This window comes from Ptychodera flava, chromosome 7 (genome assembly GCF_041260155.1).
Source record: "Ptychodera flava strain L36383 chromosome 7, AS_Pfla_20210202, whole genome shotgun sequence".
Taxonomy (NCBI): Eukaryota; Metazoa; Hemichordata; class Enteropneusta; family Ptychoderidae; genus Ptychodera; species Ptychodera flava.
This window is the reverse complement of record NC_091934.1, coordinates 33,832,484-33,856,322: the sequence shown is the minus strand read 5'-3', so window position 1 is coordinate 33,856,322 and position 23,839 is coordinate 33,832,484. Positions and strand designations below refer to the sequence as shown.

At 37.0% G+C, this 23,839-nt stretch overlaps 1 protein-coding gene and 1 long non-coding RNA gene across 2 annotated transcripts in view; one reads left to right on the top strand and one right to left on the bottom strand.

Annotated features, from left to right (window-relative positions):
* The first annotated feature begins 5,171 nt into the window (after nt 1-5,171).
* Nucleotides 5,172-23,839, top strand: part of LOC139137353 (methylenetetrahydrofolate reductase (NADPH)-like) — a 43,666-nt gene continuing 24,998 nt past the window's right edge. Inside the window, exons 1-4 of the mRNA XM_070705399.1 lie at nt 5,172-5,222; nt 6,120-6,207; nt 14,439-14,719; nt 15,361-15,599. Of these exons, the coding sequence (XP_070561500.1) occupies nt 14,481-14,719; nt 15,361-15,599 (478 nt within the window). The 5' untranslated portion in view covers nt 5,172-5,222; nt 6,120-6,207; nt 14,439-14,480. The remainder of the gene's footprint in view (nt 5,223-6,119; nt 6,208-14,438; nt 14,720-15,360; nt 15,600-23,839) is intronic.
* Nucleotides 18,215-19,056, bottom strand: LOC139137354 (uncharacterized). The gene is made up of 2 exons (XR_011553373.1): nt 18,785-19,056; nt 18,215-18,395 (listed from the first exon to the last, which is right to left on the bottom strand). It is a non-coding gene; the product is annotated as an uncharacterized lncRNA (long non-coding RNA).

Sequence of the window (23,839 nt, the reverse complement as noted above, 5' to 3'; positions counted from 1 at the left end):
CAGCCAAAACTCTCTGCGATGTCCGATATGTCCTCTGTTCAGGTCTCGATCGCCAAGTAAAAATGTATTACATGTAAAGAATGTTATTCCTGCAAGGCAATCCCCAACTCACGGTGATATCTGATCGGCCCTCTCGACGAAGTTCCGATTGTAGTGTATGAAAGTTAGTGTGGAAATTTAATGAAAAAAATCCTTTACATGTAAAAAATGTATTTCGTGCATGAATAATTCTAATAATGTAAAACATACAGTATTCTTGACTATCGGCCACGGATGCTATGAACTAAGAGTCGGACAGAGGTGGTCGGGTGGTCAGAACTGTTAGGCACGTGGTGAAATCTCCGATATACATCGGATATTTACCCACATTTTGACAAAGTAGCGTCTAGTATCAGAGTTAATGTCCAAAGTCGCCGATATTTATCGGATAAATATCCGTGATTTCGCAGACCCGGCGTGCCGACACCACACAGTGCACGTAAATCTAGTATCGTCTGGTATCGATATCGATATTAGCCTAGGAGTCCCGGTGCAATTGATATTTATTGGGTAAATATAATATCGGCGATTTCTCAGACCCGGCGTGCCGATCGAGACACATCATTCTCGACCGCGGGCCATCCGGGTACTTGCGGATTCTTACGTCATTTTTGCGTCAGCGCCGTTGGAAGTTTGAATTTTTCAACCACCAAAGAAATATTCGAAGTTTCAATATACATAAATGACATAACTTTTAGTTCTGCTTTTTTCCACACAATTTCTGTATCATTCTCTCTTCTGTATCGTCTGATCTCTCATTCACCTCGCTCGTATGCGTTTCACCTACTGACGTCACTCCGCGGTCGAGAATAGGCAAGAAGTCATTCCAGTATCTTGTAATATCAATATTACCAGATATAGTCACGAAATCGCCTATATTTATCGTGTATATAAGAGCGATTTCGCAGATCCGGGCTGTGGAGATGAGAGACGCTTTGTGTAGTTTCGTCTTTGGATTTTAGAGTCCCGAAATCGCCAATATTAACATTTATCTGGTTAAAACCGGCGATAGTAGGCTGACTCAGCATGTCAAGATACGAACCGCATTGTGTAGTTCCATCTTGTATCGGTATCAGAGTCCCGAAATCCCTTATAAAATCATCCTGAAAGAAGTATAGAACATAACTTTGTATCTTTTGAGATTTAAAAACTCGCCCGACTTTCTTTAGCCACTGTCTTCGAAAAAGCTGTTCTGTGGGACGACGATAAAAACTGACTCCGTTTGTTCTTCCTTGAGTGATTTTTGCACTCAACTGAACAACAGTTAATAATTTTTTATGCTACTGATGAGAATTAAAGAGTCGTAACGTGCAGAACTGCACTCCTGCAGTCATAGACTCCAATGCTTTGGTAAGCGGTCACACACGTTCGTGTATCACCGATGACGTCACGCACGCTTCTCCCATGAGCCCTTTCGCGCCCATGGGATTCCGAGCTCATTTCCATAAATGTCGTCTACTTCAACTTCTCTTTTCGTCGCTCCGTAGTCGTCGGCGCGTGCAATTATGTTGCAAATTTGAGCTGCATTTTATTCAAGGGTGATTTTGGAAGGGATAAACGGTCAATGTTGCTGGACTTAGGTTTCCCTTTAAGGTAATATGCCCCTCGAAAGTGAAAGACTTAAACTTTTGCTCAAACTTTCCTCGAGGAGTCTTTCAATCATTCTCTTTCAAAATCAAGAATAAAAATACGGGGTCACTGTGCAAATTTTGGTTCTAGAGAAACAAATTACCCAAGATTTACCGATATTAGAAATTCAAAATGGCCGCCATCCCTGTGTTAACTCTATGGAGAAAAATAAAAAAATTCGAATTTCGAAAAACTAAGCCAGTTAAAAGTTTTCTGTCACGAAGAGCTTTAAAATGAACCCCCACATGCGGTATATCAGAAGAGAATTGTAAAAGTTTGAGAGTCCGAATGTCTGTCCCCAAGGTTTCTACCTAAAGGTAGAACGCACCTCGGGGACAGATATTTGGGCCTTCAAATTTCATCAATTTTCTTCTGACCTACCACTTGTTGGGGCTCATTTTGAAGCTCTTGGCAAAAGAAAAGTTTTTACCGTCTTAGTTTCTCGAAAATCGAAAATTTTATTTTTTTCCATAGAGTTAACACAAGGATGGTGGCCATTTTGAATTTCAAATATCGAGAAATCGCAAGTTATTTGTCTCTCTAGTGCCAAAGTTTGCACGGTGACCCCTGATTTTTATTCTTGCTTCGGTAAGAGAATGGATGAAAGTTTCACTGAGGAAAGTCTGAGCAAAAGTTTAAGTCTTTCACTTTCGAGGTGCATATTACCTTAATCTTACCTCAATGTACACTCTCACAAGTGGTAAGCTTAGATCGGTAAAGAATTGTACAATCTTGAGAGTCCGAACGGTCTGCCTCCGAGGCGCATTCTGAGAAAATTCTGGGTTAAAATTGGCTGTTTCGTCTCTGACGACAGTGACACAATCAGCACAACTCTATCTTTCGTTCAGATATGTGTTTCATGCGCAATAAAACGCGCAATCTTGTTTATTTGCTAGTCTCTCGTAGTCTCTCTTGCGGTGAAACGTTTATCATCGGTAGAATGGAAAAGAGTGTACGTCGATATATCGGAATTAAACATTTTCCTTAATACCTTGTGATAACATTTTACACAACAGGATAGTTTGGTTTTTTTGTCGTTTAGGCGGGAAACAACGGATTTTCATTGCGAACTAGGCAAAATGTGATCGGCTACAGTAAAGCCAGCTGGAATGAACCCATTGCCGATGTTTTTGAAAGATGGCTGACAGCAAAGCATCGTGGCATTAGCCGTATATTTTTTGCACTTTCCAATAATGCCATGTTATATTCTGAAATTTAAGCAAATATTGTCTTTGACAATGTCATTATTTCTATCTTGATGGTGGATTTAGTGAATGAATTTCAGCTTTATTTAATACGTGCATTTTTGCGGCGGCCATATTTAAGTTGCAACTCAAGTTATTAAGTTGTGTAAATCGAAGTTCTGAGTTCATTGCCAATGTTTGAAAAATGTTCCTTGGTCACACCTTTGTAAAGTAACGTATAAGTTGCAGTTGATTTAAAACCGTCTTATCATCTTATTTCATCAGAAAGGAATATTGATTTAATCCTCTTCAAAAGCATTTTGACGGTTTGTCCCTCTATACGAGTGCCCCCGTCTCTCGACAGATTTGCTGAGGTATAGTTCACGCCTCGAATGAAAGATTTAAACTCTTGCTCAAACTTTCCTCAAGCAAACTTTCAACAACTCTTTCAAAATCAAGAATAAAAATCAGGGGTCACCGTGCGAATTTTGGTACTAGAAACAAATTTCCTACCATTAAACATATGTTTACATATAGGACGAAGTTCCCAGTCTAGGAACACAAAACGGTTTCTAAAATCCCGTAGGCACGTTACCGTACGAAAGCCGAGAAATAGGAAAAAGGTAATTCTTAGTTTCACGTATAGAGATTTAAATTGTTCGAGCCTAAACTATTTGTTCCCGACTTTTGCACAGATTCGCATGTGACACCTAGTCATTGAATGAGATGGTATAATAATGCTACACTCTAGTCTATTTGAATAATGATCACATGCCGCACACCAGTCATATATGACGTACAGTTATCTCATTTAAATGTACATTGGCGATTGATTCAATGAAAGTTAAAACGTCTTAGTCACATAAGGTACATGGTAAAATTTAAATGTTGCAGCTATGTTGACGTGATGCATCTGGATATCGGTCGTGAACTTGCAACTTGAACACATCACGATTGTTTGTAAATAAGAAAGTTGCACATGCGCTGTTCCTACTGCTGCACACCAAGGAAGTCTCGTTGAGTGAGATGCAGTAGTTATGCTATTCACTTGTCTCGTTGAATTGCATGGTATATACTCCGCATTCAACATTCATTGAACGAGGAGGTATTTACAATTTACAGCCAATTTCTATAACCAAAACAGAGTTGCAAAATATATAACACCCAAAAATCCATAGGTATATTGCAATGCAAAGTTGTAAGAAGAATTTATCTACAGACCAGATTCAAAATGATGGTCATAAAAATTATCACAGTGTATTCAGTCTCATAATAGTCAAAGTGATTTACAAATACAGTGCGTTGCATTGCATTGTGGGTAATATCCAATATCACTCGTGACGACTGAATTAGTCCGGACTATTCTTTATCTGACTGCCATGTAATTGTTTATTGTTCTCAATATTTTTATTGGCACACTACTGCTACAGGGCAATAGTAATATGCTGAGATCACCGAAGGTGATCCGGGTATGTCTTCAAGTTCATCCTTACGAAAATTTTGTCTTTCTTTTCTAGGCTTTGAAAAAATTATGCTGTTCCGATAACCGGACCTACCCTGTTTTATACCTGCCGACCCTAAACGTTTTAGACCTACGTAAAAATGGAAGTAAAAAAAGAAAGAAAAAACCCGTAAAATCACGTTGCAGGAACGAGGATGTCTGTTATGTTTTTATTCCTTTTATATGTATGATACGTCTTTCTTGAAATGTTGTGGCCAGTGTTTGATCGCCCTGAACCCTTGAACATGCATACTTAAAAATTAAAATATTTTGGAAAAAAAATCCCTGCCGACCTACCTTCCCTATTTTTGAAAACCATGTTATCGATACAGCAAAATTTATTTTTTATTTGGCCTTAGTAGGCCTGCGGTACAGCTAAACTGGATTTGGCTGCAGCAGTTTGGCAGTTTGACTCTCTAGGGCACTTCAGTAAAACATTTTTGTTAGATAAGCACGTTTTATAGTGTTCTATTCACATTTGTACGTACAACGTAGTCAGCGTTCCACGTTAGACAGTAGAGTACTTGTCATTCATGATAGATGGCGCTGTAACGTGACCAAACTCTGCCCCGATCCATGGCGATTTATCGCATCACATTAACGCTGGCGCTGCGTATTTTCATTCCCTTGTCACACTGTAGTCCATTACAGAAAATTTCATCCCGCCTAATTTGTGAAAACAGCAGGTATTTCTCTGTAAAATATATTATAATGTGCTATGCAAATATGAAATGACAGCGAACGCTATGAATGGCTGCTGTTTTCTCTGCTGGGGGTGATTTGCATATGAATATATTATAGCGCTATAAAGTGTGGTCGGCGACTATGGTTCAACCTCTTTGTTGTAAGATCGTTGCGGCGGACGCGAGGTGAGAGAGCTGGCCCGATAATATTACCGGCTACTTTCCATAATTTTAAATTTTTCTTTTCATTCTCGGGAGTTTCATTAACATTACCTCCATATACACTTTATTACTTCAAAATTTGTTCCAAAAAATTGAAGACCGCTTCGCATGCAGCGAATTTCTTCGGTACTGTCACGGCAAACCGTAACGTTACGAGTGAACATTGCAACAGTTGCTTGCGATACGAACGTAAACACTGCCGAAATCAATGTAAAACTGCACATTTGCCCTACGCTGGCGATTTTCTATCTGGCTGTTACACAGTGCGGTGTAAGAGAATTGACTTTTTTGTTATGGAGTGCAACTTCTCACGTCCAGTGAATACAGAAGTCGTTCATTAATTAAACTGTGCACGCCGACACACCGTGGACACCGCGCCGCGCCGGCCTTTTAAATACATTATTGCAGGCCGGGTCACGAGGTCATTCCAGGCCTTCGCATGTCTACATCTGTCTCAGTCACAACTGCTGCCACGATCCTCCTTTCGCTCGTTGTCTTAACCGCTGTGAAGGTTTTGACGCTGATTCGCAAGACGTCTAAAAATCACAATTTTGATCTGACCGTTTCGTCTTCGCTTTTCCCGACAACGCCCATTGTTTCAATTTTGCTTTTATTCCTGTTCTTTACAAACTTTACACAACTAACACGTCTTACGTATACGGTCTAATTAAGGGAAGCATTTGGGCGTCACTGTTGTCAATGCACGCGTGTCCTAAAGTGTCACCATAGATAGACTCTCGAGAAAAACGGTGCCACATCATTCATTTTCAATTATGCACATGCTCGTTTTATGAGCGTTCAGCACTTGTTTTGCATTAGTCTGTTTAACCGGCGTCAAAACATTTGTTTTCATATTTTCAGAAACATTCCTGTTACTTGTCCTGAGTTTTTATTACGAAGATCGACTCACCGATGTAATTTGCGTCCGCTTTTGATACACCTGACCGTGGTAAGTAGTTTCATAACTTTTGTCACCTTATTTCAGATAGTTACGTTTTCCCGTTTAGGGTTTGAGACTGAACAGCACTTTTTCTGCCTACCGACAGCTCTAGCGATATTTCACCAGAATTGTCGAAGTTACTTTTGTCATGGAGGTAGTAGAGACTACCTCCATGCTTTTGTCGATCAACTATGTGTATCCTATCCATGCAAAGTACGACTTGGAATCGTATATAACCACGGTCCCTCCACAAAAGGGACCGTGATATAACTAATAGTGCGAGATGAGTCAATAGGTTCCCGTAAAGATAGCCAGTCTCTACATCGGCGCACAGTGTCCAGTGTTTCAGCCAGCTTTTGCTTGCATGGGGACACAGTGACCCATAGTAGGTCTGAATGGGGGACAAATTAAAATTTTGGGGGACATGTAATGTATTTCAATAAAACAACACAGTGACAGTGTCATTATGTGTCATTATGACCTGGTACTACATTTGGTGTTCAATAGGCAAGTCAGGTGAGTGCATTAACGGTCAGTAGGCCAATGGTGTTGTGCGAAATTGTGCCAACATGAAACTTGCAGTATCATTAGGTTTACTGCTACCACGTGGTATGCACATAAACTGTATGGCTCCCCCTAAGTCACCAAGATGATTAGCCAACTCATTAGCCAAATCAAAAATCTTGTAGCCACTTTGAACATATTTTAGGCAGTTCATGATTTCAAGTGTGGCAACAACTTTCTTGGTATTCAGGAGTTCTTCATTTTTCAAATCAAAATGTTTTGTATTTTACATTAAAGAAATATTTGTTCAGTTTTATTGCATTAATTATCTGTGTTTTTTATGACATTAAAGTGATAGAAATATTTTTTCATTTCTGGTGGTAAACTTTTACCACCAGAAATAAAATTAGGTGGCAATTCTAAAAATCAGGTAGCAATGTGAAATGTATATTACCAAAGATACAGAATATTTCTGTAGCATTCTGTCAGAATGACAACTTAATACATTTAAGCTACAAGCTCCTAATGTGGCAAATTTATGCAGTTTCAAAGTCATGATGAAAATTTTGTGAGCCACACAGATAAAAATTTTCCATGCAGAAGATAGCATTGGGTAGCATAGTGGCAATGTAGATACAATTATTGTGGTGTTTAAGGCCCTGGTTTTGTCATAGTTGTGATCAAGCAGGCTCAATAGCATCTTAAGCATAAGTATTTTTCTTGAGACAAAAATGGTTTGGCCAAACCCAAATCCTGTAAAACAATACACAATATTGATATTGTTCATTTAATTTCCCAATGTTTTAGAGTAATCATTGTTTCAAAGATTATGATAACATTTTAGCCCAGAAATATTTTCATTTATATTTTGATATCATCAAGAAATGTCTAGTGATGTTCACTATTATATCATTACACTGGTGGAATCTGCAGAAATATTAAAATCATTCAGAATCACACCATTTCTTGTATAAGTTATAGCAGTTTGAAATATGCCAAATGGACAATTTTAATAGCTCTACTTTTGAATTGTTGCTTTGATGTTAAGTTACCATGCAAAATTGCAGCTCTCAAATGTGAAGATTTGAAAATGAATATGCTTACTGCAAGTACTGTTGACAATTTCCCTTTGCCATGACTCTTAATAAAGTAGAATTTAAAACTGACAGTCAAGCTAAATGCCATCTAAATTGGAAGGCACCAAGAAATTTCTTTTTAACATAAGATTGTACCTATTGGCCCTCCCTAGGTGGTTTCTTTTGAACCATAATTGCGTACTTAAGGGGTCTTCATTCATGACATCACGTGAAATGACCCAGATTTGACCTTTCAGAAAACCTCAGTTTTTCTCCTTTTCACTTGTACAATGACTCTGTTTGTGAAAGTTTCCTTAGAAATTATGGTTTTTACTATCAAACTGAGTAGCTGCAGGCCAAATTTTGATGCAAGCAATGTAGGTAAAACTTGAACTCAAGGACGACCGGTACGCGGCACTCACCTATGCAGAACCAAGCCTCAGTGTATTCATGGACGTTGTGCGTCCGTGATGTATTGTAGTATCGAACAGCAACAATGTTTGTTTTACGTACCAGGGAATTTGTAACTTTGTAGAAAGGAGAGTAAACTGTTTCAATACATTGCAACTTTGTAGGAAGGAGGGTAAACTGTTTCAACATCTTACAACATTTTATTGTTAGCCGTAGTTTTCTGTCAAGGAGGCACTGTCTAAAAATTCAATAGCCACTAATATATGGCCTACTCAGATTGCGTCATGGTGACCCACAACGGTTTGGGACAAAACAAAAAAAATTGCGTCAAATGTCGCAATGCCGCACGCTGGCTGAAACACTGAGTGTCCAAAGAGAGTGAGAAGTTACACGCTGTCCTTGTTTAGCCACGGGGACCAGAGGAAATGTCAGTCCCCAGGGATGGGGGTGTCTTGGCCTGAGCACAGGCTACTTGTCACTATTGCTTACCACTGGTATAACAGAATCTTTTCCAAAGCAATCCACAAATTTCCCCTTCGATTTGCTGTAACCGGTACATGGTATGTTCAGTATGATTTTAAGAGAAGAGGACCAACTCACAGGGGAATCATTATGTTTGAAAATTTTATCTATCGTAACATTTTGTCTTTACGTCTGTTTACACCATTACAAATTTCCATTTTATATTTGACTAATAGCAATAATGATAATAATATCTTTGATTATTCATTTTTCCATGTCAAAAGACCTTAGTAACAAATGACGTTTTTCAGCACAATTTTAAAATTTTGTCCAATCAAGCAAATTTATGGAAATGTATGATTGTCGTATGATTGTAGGAAGTTGGCAAGAATTTGTCTTTAAAAACATGTTAAAAGAATAGTGAAAAAAAAAATAATTCCAGTCGGTCACAGACAGAACAAATAAGTGGTGACACTTACAGACATCTTCAATTTTGCCAAAGATACGTAAATCGAGTAAGTGAATTTGTGCAATTATAAAACTTCGAAACCTCTGTGTAAAGTGCAATCAGGTGATACAAACTCTTTGTATTTCAATATTTTACTATATCATGTCTTGCGTTAAAACATTTGAGTTCATGGAAATTGGTAATGTTAAGAATATTTTCTATATTTTCCTTTAAAAAAACAGCCGTGTTCATATCCTTTATGCAAAGTTTAAAACGGGACAGGTGTTATTTTGAACACTGCGGAAGGTCATCTCCTGATATTGTATGGCCTTGACAACAAAGTAAGAAGTATACATAGATAAAATACTAAGATTAAAGGCCTGCGTCAGACAGATTGTCTTGCCAGGAAATTTACTTACTAGATTACAATTTCTATGGAAAAACAAAAAGCTATGACACCTCCATAATACTCTTACAGACTAGAACAAACTTGATCCTCGGATAGAGTCCCCCACCTTTAATTTTATAGTTGGGCCCGTTAACCCTTTGAGTGCTGTAATTTTTTCCAATCAAAATTTTACTGCAACATTTAACAAATTTTTATGAACTTTTCTGTATTTTTTGTACAATTTTGGACCATTTTTGACCTCTCGTATCATGAGCTACATATTTTTAACAAAATTTTGGCAAAAATCTGAAAAAAAAATTGACCTGGGGATATTTAATAGAGGCGACAAAAATTGACTTGGGGAAGATGGGACATGACTGTGTAAGGCAAGAGGTCAAAGGTGGTCAGTGACCTTATCAGTTAACCTGTCATTGTTTGTTGACTGTGTGTTGTAATATCGAAGATTACATATCTTTGAGGATGTCTGGATTAAGAGCTTTATAGCGGCTTACCTTGTTCTTTGCTGATGTTCAAAGATTGACTTGAAATTCTTTAATTTTTTACCAGTGATTAAAGCTTGTGATTCACCTTTTATCTTTTTGTTTCATGACAAATCTATCAAGCTCTGATACTGTTTTACACCATTACTTGTGTGTAAAAGGTCCCCATGCCCATTTCTAATGACTTCAAAATTCCGTGTTGAGAAGCTGTGTTTGTTTTAACATCAATCATAGGATCCATAATATATAATGTTTTACCGTTTGTTATTTTTGAATGTAAGGTTACAAAGCACAATAATAACGTGATAGAACTTCTTTTATTCATTTATGCATGTGGTGCATCTAAAACTAAATCGCAGTCTTTCATGAATCGTTTTAAGAATGCTTGCCTGGTTGCTAAGTAGTTATCAGCAGTGCGGCTATTTATGTCATGGGAGTCTCTAAACTGACAAACTTTATCTTTTGCTCAAACTTTCCTTATTCCTTCCCAAAAGTGAGAATAAAAATCCACGGTCACCGTCAAATTTTGGTCGTACAGAAATACCTGAACTTTACTGATGTGTCAACTTGAAAATAACTGCTATCCTTGGAATAACTGAATTGGATAAATTAGAGTTTCAATTTTCAGGCAAGCAAGATGTTAAAGACGTTGTTTACGCCTCAAACATAAAAATGAGTCTTGATACACAATCAATAGACTAGCAAAGTACTGTCAAAGAGAATAGTATCTATACTTTCGGCACATTTTATCTTTAATTAACATCACTGAATAATTTTGTCCATCCAAGCACAAATTTATGAATCTGGAAATTTGTAAGAGTAAAGGCTGTTGATATAAATAATCACCAGACTATTGGCATCAGTAATTTTTCTGTTTTGAAAAACTTCTTTATAAAGACAAAACATATCATTAAAATAGAAAAAACATGCAGTGAACAAACGCTTCTGTTGTTTCATCGTAGATGTTGGAGTCTCTCAACATCGTAGTACACTAACCTTCAGTTATAACAGAAGGCAAACAAAACTCTTGTAATCAGTCTAATTGTGATATATAAACTTAATTAGTGTTTTAAAAATTAAAGCCTTGAAAGCACCTGCAGGACAGATATTAGGGCATAAATTTTGACAATACTTTGCTGGCCCTACTGCTCATGTGGATTCATTCTGAAATGTGGAGCAAATGAATTTTCAAAATCTTTTTTTTTTGGGAAAATTAAAACTACAATTTTTCCCTAAAGAGTTACACAGACTGGAAATGACAGCCAACTTTGAATTTCAGTTCTTTCTCGAAATCCAACATTTGTGACCCCAATTTCGATTCTGAATTGGGAAAGGAATGGTTTAAAATTTTCTGGAGCAGAGTTTATATAATGCACAATTCAGGGCAAATGAAAATTCCACATTGATAAATAATCATAACCATAAAATTTCAATACCAAAACAATGCTCATTGATATAATTTGCTTAAATGAATGCTAATCTGCTCTGTATCTTGCACCAATAAGCAAAGTTTAAGCAAAAGTTTGTTAAAACTTTCAAGTTTTTAGGTAGATACTACCATAAAATACCGTGTTACTCGGATAAAATTGTGTGGAGGTGTAATAGGTACAGGTTGCTTTGTCACAGTAATGTAATATATATATTTCTGTTGCTACCTTTTAATGTAGAGTTAGGAGATATGTCCATTTATTGTATTTGGGAATCGTGATGTAAAATTTTTTCGGTCAGTCATGTGCTTCTTATTGTAAATGTCCATCAATTATGTATAAATTAATTCCTGATGATGTACCATTGGAAAAAAACTCTCAATGAAAAATGTTTGTTCAGAATTGTATTTGAGAGTTCTTTCAATTATCAGTGCATATATGACAAAGATGTGTGATGTAATGAGAATGATTATGTCACTGCCCCCTTTACAACCAAAAACAACGAAACAAAAAATTGAACATTTTAAGGTCCCCGATACTGCAAACATGATTTTTACGGATGAAAGCTACTGTAATAGACCAAGCAAAGTGGATGAAAATCATGATTATATTGACATTGTAGCACAATTTCTAAGCCTACTGTATTTATAGTTGTTTTACCATATTGTGTACTGGCTTGCAAGCTGAAAGGAACTTTGAACAAAAAGCATAAAGAAGAGTATATCATGTACAATGTCCTATATCAGCTCTGTGAAGACGTGCATTGAGTTGGGTGAATATTCAGTTAAATGTACAAGAAGAGACCAGTAACAGATCTTTTCAGTTTGTCAATTGAATTATTTATTGTCACTGGGTTTTATGGTTGAGAGGAGGGCATGTCATTAAACGATTAGAGGTAGCTTTTCTGTTTATCTCATAATATCATCTTTTGTCAAAAAATTAAAGAGCATTTCTACAGTTTCAAACAACCTAGCTAATAACTTTATTTAAATTATTTGAAAATTATCGGAATATTTTGTCTTGTCTGGTTTAATATTCACAATCAATGTGCATGACTTGCAATGATAATATTTTACAAGAAACTCAAAACTTGAACGGTAAATAAACCCCCTTTAAGTGCATTGATATAATGTTTCTTAAAACATGCTTTACCCTTTCAAGCCTGAATTTCATACCAACATTATCCCATATATGATATGATGTAGGCTGGAAAAGGGTTAATATTTCAAAATAGCTAAGTGCATAAAGCAACACAGGAAATTTTGGTTATCTCTACAGGCATACTTTTATCATGATTTCATATAATAGTGAAAAGAGAGAATATAAACTATGAGAGGTTTCATGTATAGGATAAAGCCCGAGTACGAGGGCTCTTCTGGTATATAAAGTCCAACCCTACGATAAAATGTCGAGGCCGCAGGCCGAGACATTTTATCGTAGGGTTGGACTTTATATACCAGAAGAGCCGAGTACGAGGGTTTTATCCGACTTAAAAACTATCGCCCCTAACTGATATATTTTCGTTTTCAATGTGTTTACGTCAACTGTCCCCTTTGTCAATGTAACATGTTTAGGATATGAATTAAAACTTTTATTTGTGAAATAGCCTTCCGATGTAATGGAACATCCTATAAATGCCCTGGGGCACATTATATAAATGCCCTAGGGCACAGCAGATTTTGTGTTGCAGCTGGTTTCTGCTGTGTTACCAAATTTGAATATTAAAACGTACCAGATGTCTACAGAATATGACATGTTCACTTTTGATTGGACAGTACTTTACTACGGCGCTGTCATTCGTTTCTGGAATTTGGTGACCAAGGCTTTATGAGTAGATAAAACACCCTGAATTGAGCACTCTGATTGGCCAATCAACAGTAGATAGTTTTCATTTTCTGTCAGTGTATTGTTTCATGTTATGGTATTGTGTGTTGTGCTGTTGCCAAGCTAAAAGCAGAATATACAAACATTGTACAAGCTTATTCCTTCTTTAATACAATCTAAAAAGAAAACACTTCCTTTTGTACATACATATTAAGATGTACATTTACATATTGCGAACCAAGTCTCCTTTTTTTGCTCATAAGTCCTGCTGAATGGTGATGTTTAGGATTATTGTTATATGTGCAAGGGTTTGCTCCAATATCCGGACCTAAATGCTTATACGTTGTGACCAAATATTGAAATTTTATTCCAACTGGGTGTACTGTACACAAATAGAGATTATAATGCACAATATGGATTGACCTTTTACAGCAATTAAAGCTATGACAGCCAGTTTGTCATTCCGTAAGGTAACTTATTATAGTAACATAGTACCTCACAGAATGGCATTTACAGCTCGTATAGGTAGTTAGTGCATATTGGATGCAGCGGTGCTTGACCTCCAGCCCAAACTTAAGGGTGACAAAGTACATTGCCCACTCTATAAAATCAGCATAAATTTGGCTTGTAGATAGTATCTGACCAGAAAGCTGTGCATGGGTCAATCTAATACATCAACAGTTTTGTGTAGAAAATTTTTGAACCTTTTGGTTGGTACACAGTCCATGTAGCTGACAATGAGATGCTAATGATATGCGTAGTGTACAAGTTTAAGGTCTCCTTGACTGACTCTCAGCTGGTTGCTCACTTTCTACTATTTTTATAGTATTTTATACAAAGTCACAGATTTATTCTACCTGCAACTTAAAACTGATAGTGATTTTGTAGCTCATTCTTTCCTATTTTTCATAGTATTTGATAGCTGGTATCAGATAGTTCGTGTTCATGTCGGCTACATAGACGATCTGCCCTTTTATTGCCCCAGCCAACTTTAGATTTAGATGCCTTTGGCTCAAGAAAGTTCTTGTAGAATCACTTTGGTTTGCAAAAGTTTTACATATATGTACCTACTGGTGTAGGATTGAATAAATTTAGCTCCAGAAATTGCCAAATTTATAGATGTTGTAAGATAGAGGGTAATCTTATTTTTACACCCTGAATTGAGAAGTAAAGAATCTTTCCCCACTTTGAACTTTACAGCACAGTTGAGAATTGGAGGAGAGGGTGCAATTTGCATCGAAGATGAGCAGCTTCACATCTTTCAATGGGAAATCCAGCCCAGCAAGATGCAGCTCTCACAGCAGTGTCGCAACTCTTGCCAGCGGGGAGATGACTCCAGATGTCATCTCCCGTCCAGTTTCTCCAGCCTACACCAGACTCATAGACCGGATTCAAAACAGGATTGAATCCAATGACAAATTTTTCTCCCTGGAGTTTTTTCCACCCAGAACTGCTAATGGCGCTGTCAACTTGATATCAAGGTACTTAAATAGTTTAATGCTCAAGCCATATGTTTGTTGTATGAAATCGACAACCAGCGTAGTTTTAATGATATCTTTATATTGGTAGTTGTGTCTGACAATGACATGTTGCCCGGATTCAAATAACGAATGTGGAGGACATTCCTGACATTTACAGAGGCCGAAAGTTTTTTAAAATTTTAAAACTCTTGAACAAATTTAGTTTAGTGTAAGGACGCATATGTCTACTAAATCCCCATTTAGTATATAGTTTACTCGCATGGTTGTTAGTGGAATAAATACGACAATTTCACAAACCAAGTTTAGCAAGGTAATGAAAGGAGAATCATAAATGCCTCTGAAAGACTGCCATTGATTTCAACATTTTCCGAAAGCAACCATGAACATAAGCTTTGTTACATGTAATTATACATTGTACAAGTATGTGAAACATTGCTATAGTATTTGCTGCGATAATTTGCTATTGGTTATAGACTGTTTTGAGCCAATTAATATTCCCCATTTGTAATGACTTATTGCCAGCTAATCTGCATATATGCAAATTATGCTCATTAATATACTCTGCATAAATGTATATATTCAAATTAAATTCCTACTCTATCCCGCAATGTACATGTACTAAACTTTCGTACATCTCCTAGGTTTGACCGGATGGTTGTAGGACAGCCCCTGTTTTGTGACATCACATGGCACCCAGCTGGCAACCCTGGCGGTAACTCCCCCACGAGTTCAATGATGATAGCCAGTACGGCTCTAAACTACTGTGGAATGGACACAATGTTGCACATAACATGCTGTAACCAAACCAAAGCTGAAATAAAAAAGTTGCTCAACAAAGCCAAGGACCAGGGAATACGAAGTATTCTTGCCTTGCGAGGAGGTATGTCTACTGAAGGTGTTCTCACCCCAATTCCATGTAAACAAGTTCACAGCTACCATTGATAATAATGGGTTTGGGCCAAACCATGGTGGTAAAAGGGTTGTAAGAATATCACCTGGTACAACCAAATTTGTAGGGATAGAGCATTCTGTGACGTTGCATGATAAATAATTGATGCGATTGAAAACAATTCCCTGCTTTAAGGATGACGGTCAGAACATGGTCGACTATGGTTTGACCATTGTCAAACCATGGTCATTGACCATGTTCGACCATGTTTTGACTATCAAGTTGACCATGATCGACCATGAAATGAACACGTTTGTTAAATTGACACCATTGTCAGACCATGGTCAGTGGTGGTCAGCATTATGATAGTCACATCACAGTCAGAATATGGTCAAAAGAAATCGTTGTCGTATCATGGTCAAAACATTGCCGATTAAAGTTCACAACGAACATGGACAGACCATGGTCATTGTGAATAAAGCTGCATTGCAACAGTAATCAGAACATGTCCAGAACATGGTCAATGATTGACAAAACATGGTCAATGATGGTCAGAACATGGTCACCAGAGGAGGCAATGATGGTGGTCAGAACATGGTCAATGATGGCCAGAGCAATGGGTAATGATGGTCAGAACATGGTCAATGATGGCCAGAACATGGTCAATGGTGGCCAGAACATAGGTAACGATTGTCAGAACATGGTCAATGATGGCCAGAGCAATGGGTAATGATGGTCAGAACATGGTCAATGATGGCCAGAACATGGTCAATGGTGGCCAGAACATAGGTAACGATTGTCAGAACATGGTCAATGATGGTCAGAACATGGTCACTGATGGTAAGGACACTGGTCAAATTGGTGGCCAGAACATTGTCTATGACGGTCAGAACATGGTCACCGACCAGTGGTCTTGTTTGGATATTGTTGATTGCCAAAACCTGGTCAGTGATTGTCAGAACAGGGTGATGGTCAAAACATGGTCATTGAAGGCGTCTGCATAAATGTCAACATTATACAGCTACAGAAACTGAATGTAAATAATTCATTTCAGTCAATTTAATTATGTGTAACATTGCATTGAGTGCAATTATAGTCAACATTGATAAAACACATATCAAAGATCATATAATGACTCCAACAATTATACAGGGATAAAGTGATAATTAAGGCAGCCTGTGGGTTCCCTCATGCAAAGACCTATTTTCGGACTTAGATTTTGGCAATAAAATGTGAATTTCACCTAAGTGTCACCTGAAAGCTGCTTTTTTGGTACACTGATCACTTGACTTCAAAAAATGGTATAGAAAAACAAAGACACTTTGACGTCTACACAATTCCGATTATCTGTGGTGAGTGACGGTTCAAACTTTAGTGTTTAAACTGACAAAGTCTGTAGGTGTATACTTTCACATATAACTAAGACAAACACACTTTTTAAAATTTGTCCCTCAACTCTTTTTTGACAAAAAGTACTCAACAAACCAGACACGCTACCTTAAGCAATGACTACTGACAGGAATAAATGTAATAAATGCTAACATGTACATATTGACTTAAAGCCACAGTAGCTGTAACTTTTGATATTTTCACTATTTTTTGTTTCACATTATGACCTTTTAATTAAAATAAAAATAATTCTGAATCATAGTCACCTATTTACTGACCAATACAGTACATGTGTGTCGATTACAACAGCTTGAAAGTGTAGACTTTTAATAGGAAATCTTGTTCTATTTTTGTAAATTTGTTTTTAACAAATTTTTTGGAGGTTCATTAAAAGGTAAGTCGTGTGACTACTGTGCAAATAATTAATGTGTACTGTAGTTGACCATGTTCTCTTTCATCAGGGCTTTTATACAATATATAAATGCTTTGTGAAATTTACTACTTCTTTCAATCAAATATAATAAGGTACAAAGAGTGTCTTTTGTAGAATGGATCATTCAGAACCTTCTCAAAATATATTTTCTGCACCAACAGATATTCAATGATGTTGACAAAATGCAATAAATCTTCGTTTTAATCAAGAGGACGTGAAAAAAGACCAAAAGTTACAGCTTTACAAAATTTATAGACAGAATTTTGTGAATACATTTTGATACATATTTAAAAAGTTGAATTTTGAGAAAAGATTGCATAACAGCCAAAAGACACATGTACATATTGACTTAAAGCCACAGTAGCTGTGAAGCCTAAAAGAGATGTTTATACCTTATCTAATTTCTGTCATGTAGACTACTCGACCAACTCTTAATATTAGGGTTGAGAAATCGAAAACTTTGTATTGGCAGAATACTCAGAGAGCTGAAGCATCATGAAACAATGTACCAAAGAACATTATCATTATATGTAGATCAGTGATGCTGACACCAAAGATACAGCACGCTGTAGTGACAGCAAAATTTGTGCATTTGTACCACATTTTCAACATTTTGAAAGTTCAGATATGTACACTGAGTTGTGAAATCAGCTGGCTAAAAACATAATTACAGATGGACACCTGAAAAATATTGAGGCAGACTGTAAATCAGCACAGATGTATAAATTCTGAAATACTAGCTTCATAAGAAACAGTAGTAAAAAAATAAAACAGAAACAAAACGTTAAGTTCAATTTAGGGTACGATTTATTTTATGTGCCAATGTTTTTTTCATGCCACATAAATATGTCTTCATTAAACTCTGACTTGAGAAGGTTCATGTGAAATTAACATTACTGTCAAAGGCAGCGATTTAGCTTCTTTTCTCTGAATTTCTCATCCCTTCACAGTACCAGCAACGAATTCTGAAAAATACGAATGGTTCAGGAAATAGTGTGAGTCTTTACTGTTTGACTGCAATTTGATGAATGAAATCAATAAACATTATTAGTTGAAAATGAGACAATAGTTACTTGAAAAACTAACTCACAGACACCAACTGCATAAACATTTATAATTATATATTAATAATATATAAAACGGACAAACAATCTGTAAAACTCTCGCAATTATTTTCCATACACTATTTTCCAGCATCGTTGTGAATTGAAAGTGAATTCCGTACGAATCATTACTCAACGAAACTTAGTACATGTAATTTAATGGCAATGTGCAGTTGTACGTTTGTACACAGTCCCTCTGGATAGAGGGACTGTGGTTTGTATAACGAAGGTCTATGGTTAAATCAACTTACCTGCATTTGTGAACGGCTCGCAGACGCTATAGACAGTTCCCGGCTGCAGGTCACTCCGTGCTGCACGTAAGCATACCGGTACAAGTTACTGGGAAAATATAGTCGGCATCTTTACCTGCTTTTTGCGTTCACAAATTTTGAACTCTGTCTGTCCCTGGTACTCTATATACATTTCTGCGAAACTATGATGTATTTTGGCTAGTGATTCCATACAAAGATCGCCAAAATTTCTGCCAGATAAGTCCTGATCACGAATACCAAGTCACGGTACAGAAATCTTACTTCGCGCCGTTCAAGCCTCATGACCTTCACGGAAGTGAGATCAATAAATCATTACGCGATTGATAACGTAGTCCCGTTTTTAAACGTTGGAGTTTGACTCTCTATCGGCCCTAATCCCGTACAATTCAAACTCAAAATAGCAATTTATTTATTATATTACATTATGAAAATGGTTATACTAATGATTCGAAATGGTCAAAAGAGTGTACAGTTCTTTCAGCACGAAGATTCAATATCAATGCGCGACCTTAACTTGGTAAACCGTGACCTCTGACTAAACATGTCAGCTGCTACCAGCCGGATTCAGCTCACGCTTTGACATTGCGTGTTGGATTTTTATTCGGCTGATCAGCTAAGGATGGAGTGCAATATATATAGCCCTTACGCATAAAACATGGACAAAAATTGTAACCTCAATCCACGTCTTCTGAAGGCGAGATATTGTTGGTGGCATCGATGATCAAGTGACACAGACTGTCTGTATGTACCGTATATGCTTTAGCTTCAGGGACTGTGCTTATACTAAACATTGACATTTGTGTACGTTTCAACAGTAAAAGGTCCTGTTCTATTGAAATTTTTACGGTACAAATTTGCAGTAACATTATATAAGTCTACGACCCGTCATTGTTGCTCGTTTTGAAAGGGGTGAACGGACGTAGCCTACATTGCGTCCGTAACAGCACTAATTCTCCCTTTTATATACACAGAAAAAATGTTCCTGTTTTGACAATTGTTTGTTTTCGTAAAAATTCAGCTGTTGATCCAACCACGATTTACAAAACAAGATCGTCGACGATATTAAGAGTTTGATTGATTATTACAGAGACTCAAATCTTGTGTACGTAAGCTCAAAACTCAACTCTCAGGTTAGGGACTTGCCTCATGTCTGGTCTGTGGGCATCAGAAACTTAAAGGTGAGGTGATCGCCAAACTACGGTATATATACTTGAAAAACTGATGCTTTTAAAAGCAGCTGAATTGTGCACAACCACAAGTGAAAATCTGCCTGTTCTTGTAAGTTTTAAAACTTTGGATTGTCAGTCATGGGAAAATAAATCAAAAATTCCATTGTTCATTTGGAAAATTTACTAACTTTTTGTAATCTTGTGAGTGAAGTCATATGTTTGTCTGTAATCCTGCTGTGATGAATGAGAAATCTATCGACTTTGGCAAAATCATTTTTCTGAATACATAATGATAGTGGTGCTGACAGGTCTACCTCCCTGCATTGGCATCCGTGCAGCTGTTGTGAGAGTTCCTACAGTCTGTAGTACCACATAAAATGACATGTGCATCAGATCAGTTGCACACACCATGACAGTTTAGGGAAAGATTGTGACCATCAAACATGGTCAAATAATTTACAACGAGGTGATGGTGATATGACTGTGTTTCATAGTCACAATCTTTTCCCTGACCATCTAATGACCATGTTTTGACTGTGACCATATGACCAGTCAGTCATCATCAAATCATTGTCAATGTGATGACCATAATATGACCATGTTTCATTGTCGTTATTTTTTTCTTGACCATGTGAAGACCATGTTGTGACAATGAGTAAACGTCAGTTGATGATTGTCAAAACATTGTCAGTTTGGATGACGGTCAGCAGTCATTGTCACTGATGGTCAAAACATCATCGACCATGGTTGACAATGTAATGGCACGTTATGATGGTCACCAGGAAAGCAGGGTTGTAACCTTTTTTGAATGTCTCAATGAAATGGCTTACTTGATAAGAGATCACTCAAAATTTGAAATATTCATTGATCGTGTATAGTTTCATGTCATAAATTATCATTTAGTCTGGAAATCTGTTGATGTATACAAAACCTCCTTATAGTTTTGACCAGTACTGTAATAGGGCTGTTCGCACATGCAGATGCGTTCATACCCAAGTTTCATATGCTAAATACACTACTGCTGTAAGTTCAAACAAATTTATTGTCTATTATAACAGCCTGTAGTCAGAGTCCTTAATGCACTCGTCTAGTGTTTGTCATCGTAAATTTGCAGTCTCCTATTAAGGTAAAGGGCGACGAATTCGGACGCGCACACGCTTTAGAACGTTTCTGCGCAGATTTAACTCCAGCCTGAAGCAAATGGGTTATTTTGTAGCGCATGTATTTAACATCGCCTGTCATTGTTGAAATTGCGCTTTTACCTAATTTTTTGACCCAGTGTCTTAGAAATACATGTGACCTATAACCTTGTCATATTTTGACCCCCTAGGAAGCTGGTTTTTATTCAATATGAGCGAAAAATTAACATTTCTCTCCCATTTATATGGCGCAAATTACCCATTCACCTGGAGATATTGTAAAAAGTAGCATGGTGACACCCTTTTATTAAAAGTGTAAACTAAATGGTATTATGTCAGGAGTTTATTCGCCAAGTTTGGTCAAAATGACACCATTCAAAGCGACAGGAAGAAAGTTCGAAAATTATGTAGTGATATAATTTCGATATCGTCATTTTGTTATCGATACTCATGTTAAAATTTCTTCACAAACATCATGAAAACTATACATTCGATAGATATGGATCTTACGTCTTGATATTTATTAAAATTAACTCATTTGATAAGCGTTTTATAATTGCTTTCTTTAGTTTAGTGAATTGTTATGTAGGTCATTTCCCCCACACTCATCATGACCTGAGTTCAATTAGTCTAGAACATTCTCAAGGTCACTGCCCTTAATGACCTCACAACCTTGAATTCAATTAGTCATGTTTGGAATGTTCTGGAAAGATGATTAGTTGTGTAAGGGAGATAATTTTAGAACAGTAATTAGCATGTCAATAAAATTCTAGATTGTTCTTATATGCCTTTATAAAAGGGACGCGCTCAGCTTCCAGTCAGACTTTTGGGATCGTGTCTCTTGTGTGTTACTAAACTCCAGCAGTAGTCATTCTCAAGACTTTTCAAGACCTTCACTGTCAACGCTGGATTTATACTGTGGACTTTGTGCAGCTTCAAGCCTGCAAGCCAAAGGACTGTTCATTCATCCGACTGACTGTTACAACTCTGAGACTGGAGCTTTGCCGTCCCAGCTGAGATAAGTAGTCTGTACACTTTTAAGCTTGTACTCTGTCCCTGACTTAGCAATTAGTTTTGTTTTCGTAATAAATTTTGTTTAAACGGAAACTGCTGAGTTCACCCTTTTGTTCGTTTTCTCTGCACGTAACAAATTGGGGGCTCGTCCGGGATACGAATATTTTGAGCCGTTTGACAACATTTTGCCTACCTTTTCAAAACTACTGTATACTGTGAACTCAGCGAAATTTAATCATGGCGGAATTTAAGCCAGACGAATTTATGGATGACCTTGATCAGGACACATTTAATTCCCTCAGAAAAGACAACCTCATAGCACTGGCCAATTTCCTTAAAGTAGATGTCAAAAGATCTATGCGCAAGCGAGAAATACAGTTCAAGATTGCAGAACATTTAGTTAATTCTGGCCATTTTGAGGAGTCTGCCTTAAAAGATTATGAGCCTGAGTCTTCCTTAAAACTCAAAAAATTGGAATTAGAAATACAGGCAGATTTCGAGCTAAAAAATTGGCATTAGAAAAAGAAAAAGAATTACAAATGAAAGAAAAGAATTACAAATGGAAAAGGAGAGACAGGCATTAGAAAAAGAAAAATACAAATGCAGTTAGAAATGGAAGAAAGACAGAAAGAGAGGGAATTGGAAATGAAAGAAAAAGAATTGCAAATGGAAGAAAGACAAAGGGAGAAAGAAAGAGAGGAAAAAGAAAAGGAAAGAGAATTAGCAGAACACCGACTGCAGTTAGAAATAAAACGTTTAGAGCTTGGACAGTCAGGAAAATTCTTCCCTTCAGACAAGTTTGACATCACTAAGCATTTCAGGTTAGTTCCCCCTTTCCAAGAAAAGGATGTTGATAAATATTTCCTTCATTTTGAGAAAATTGCTCAGAGTCTGAATTGGCCTAAGGAGTCCTGGTCTATGCTTTTGCAGAGTGCTTTGGTGGGTAAAGCCAGAGAAATTTACATTCAGTTGTCAGTAGAGCAGGCTTCAAATTATGATTCTGTGAAGGAATTAATTCTCAAGGGCTATGAGTTGGTGCCTGAAGCTTACCGTCAGAAATTTAGGGATTGTGAGAAGGTGAAGGATCAAACTTATGTTGAATTTGCTCGAACAAAAGAACAACTGTTTGATCGTTGGTGTTCTTCGGAAAAGGTCAGTCAGAATTATGACAAATTACGACAACTTGTTTTGATTGAGGAATTTAAAAGGTGCATCCGGAGTGACATCAAGACGTTTCTCAATGAACAAAAGGCAGATACATTAGAGGTTGCTGCACGTTTGGCCGATGATTATTCATTGACCCACAAATCTTCCTTTCTCAGCAAACCATCCCAGTCCTTTTCATACAGAAACAATGCAGGTAAATTTAACTCCTCCTTTTCATCCAAGAATTTTTCAAAGGACAGTAGAAAATCAAATGACAACAGTTCACAGAGTTCAAGTAACACTCCCACATCATCATATCCCAAGTCTCAATCTCCTTCTGACAAACAGTTCGGTACACTTTCTTGTAATTATTGTAAGAAAGACGGCCATTTAATGTCAGAGTGTTTCAAATTGAAAAGAAAACGTGAAGGTCAAAGTGGTCAAAGTGGATCTAAGCCAACGGCTTTATTTCTTCATCAACTCAATTAGAGTCTAATAATGTGTGCAACACATTTTCTGAGGTTAAACCCCTCTTATCCCCAATTAATGAGGTCAAGGTCAATTCT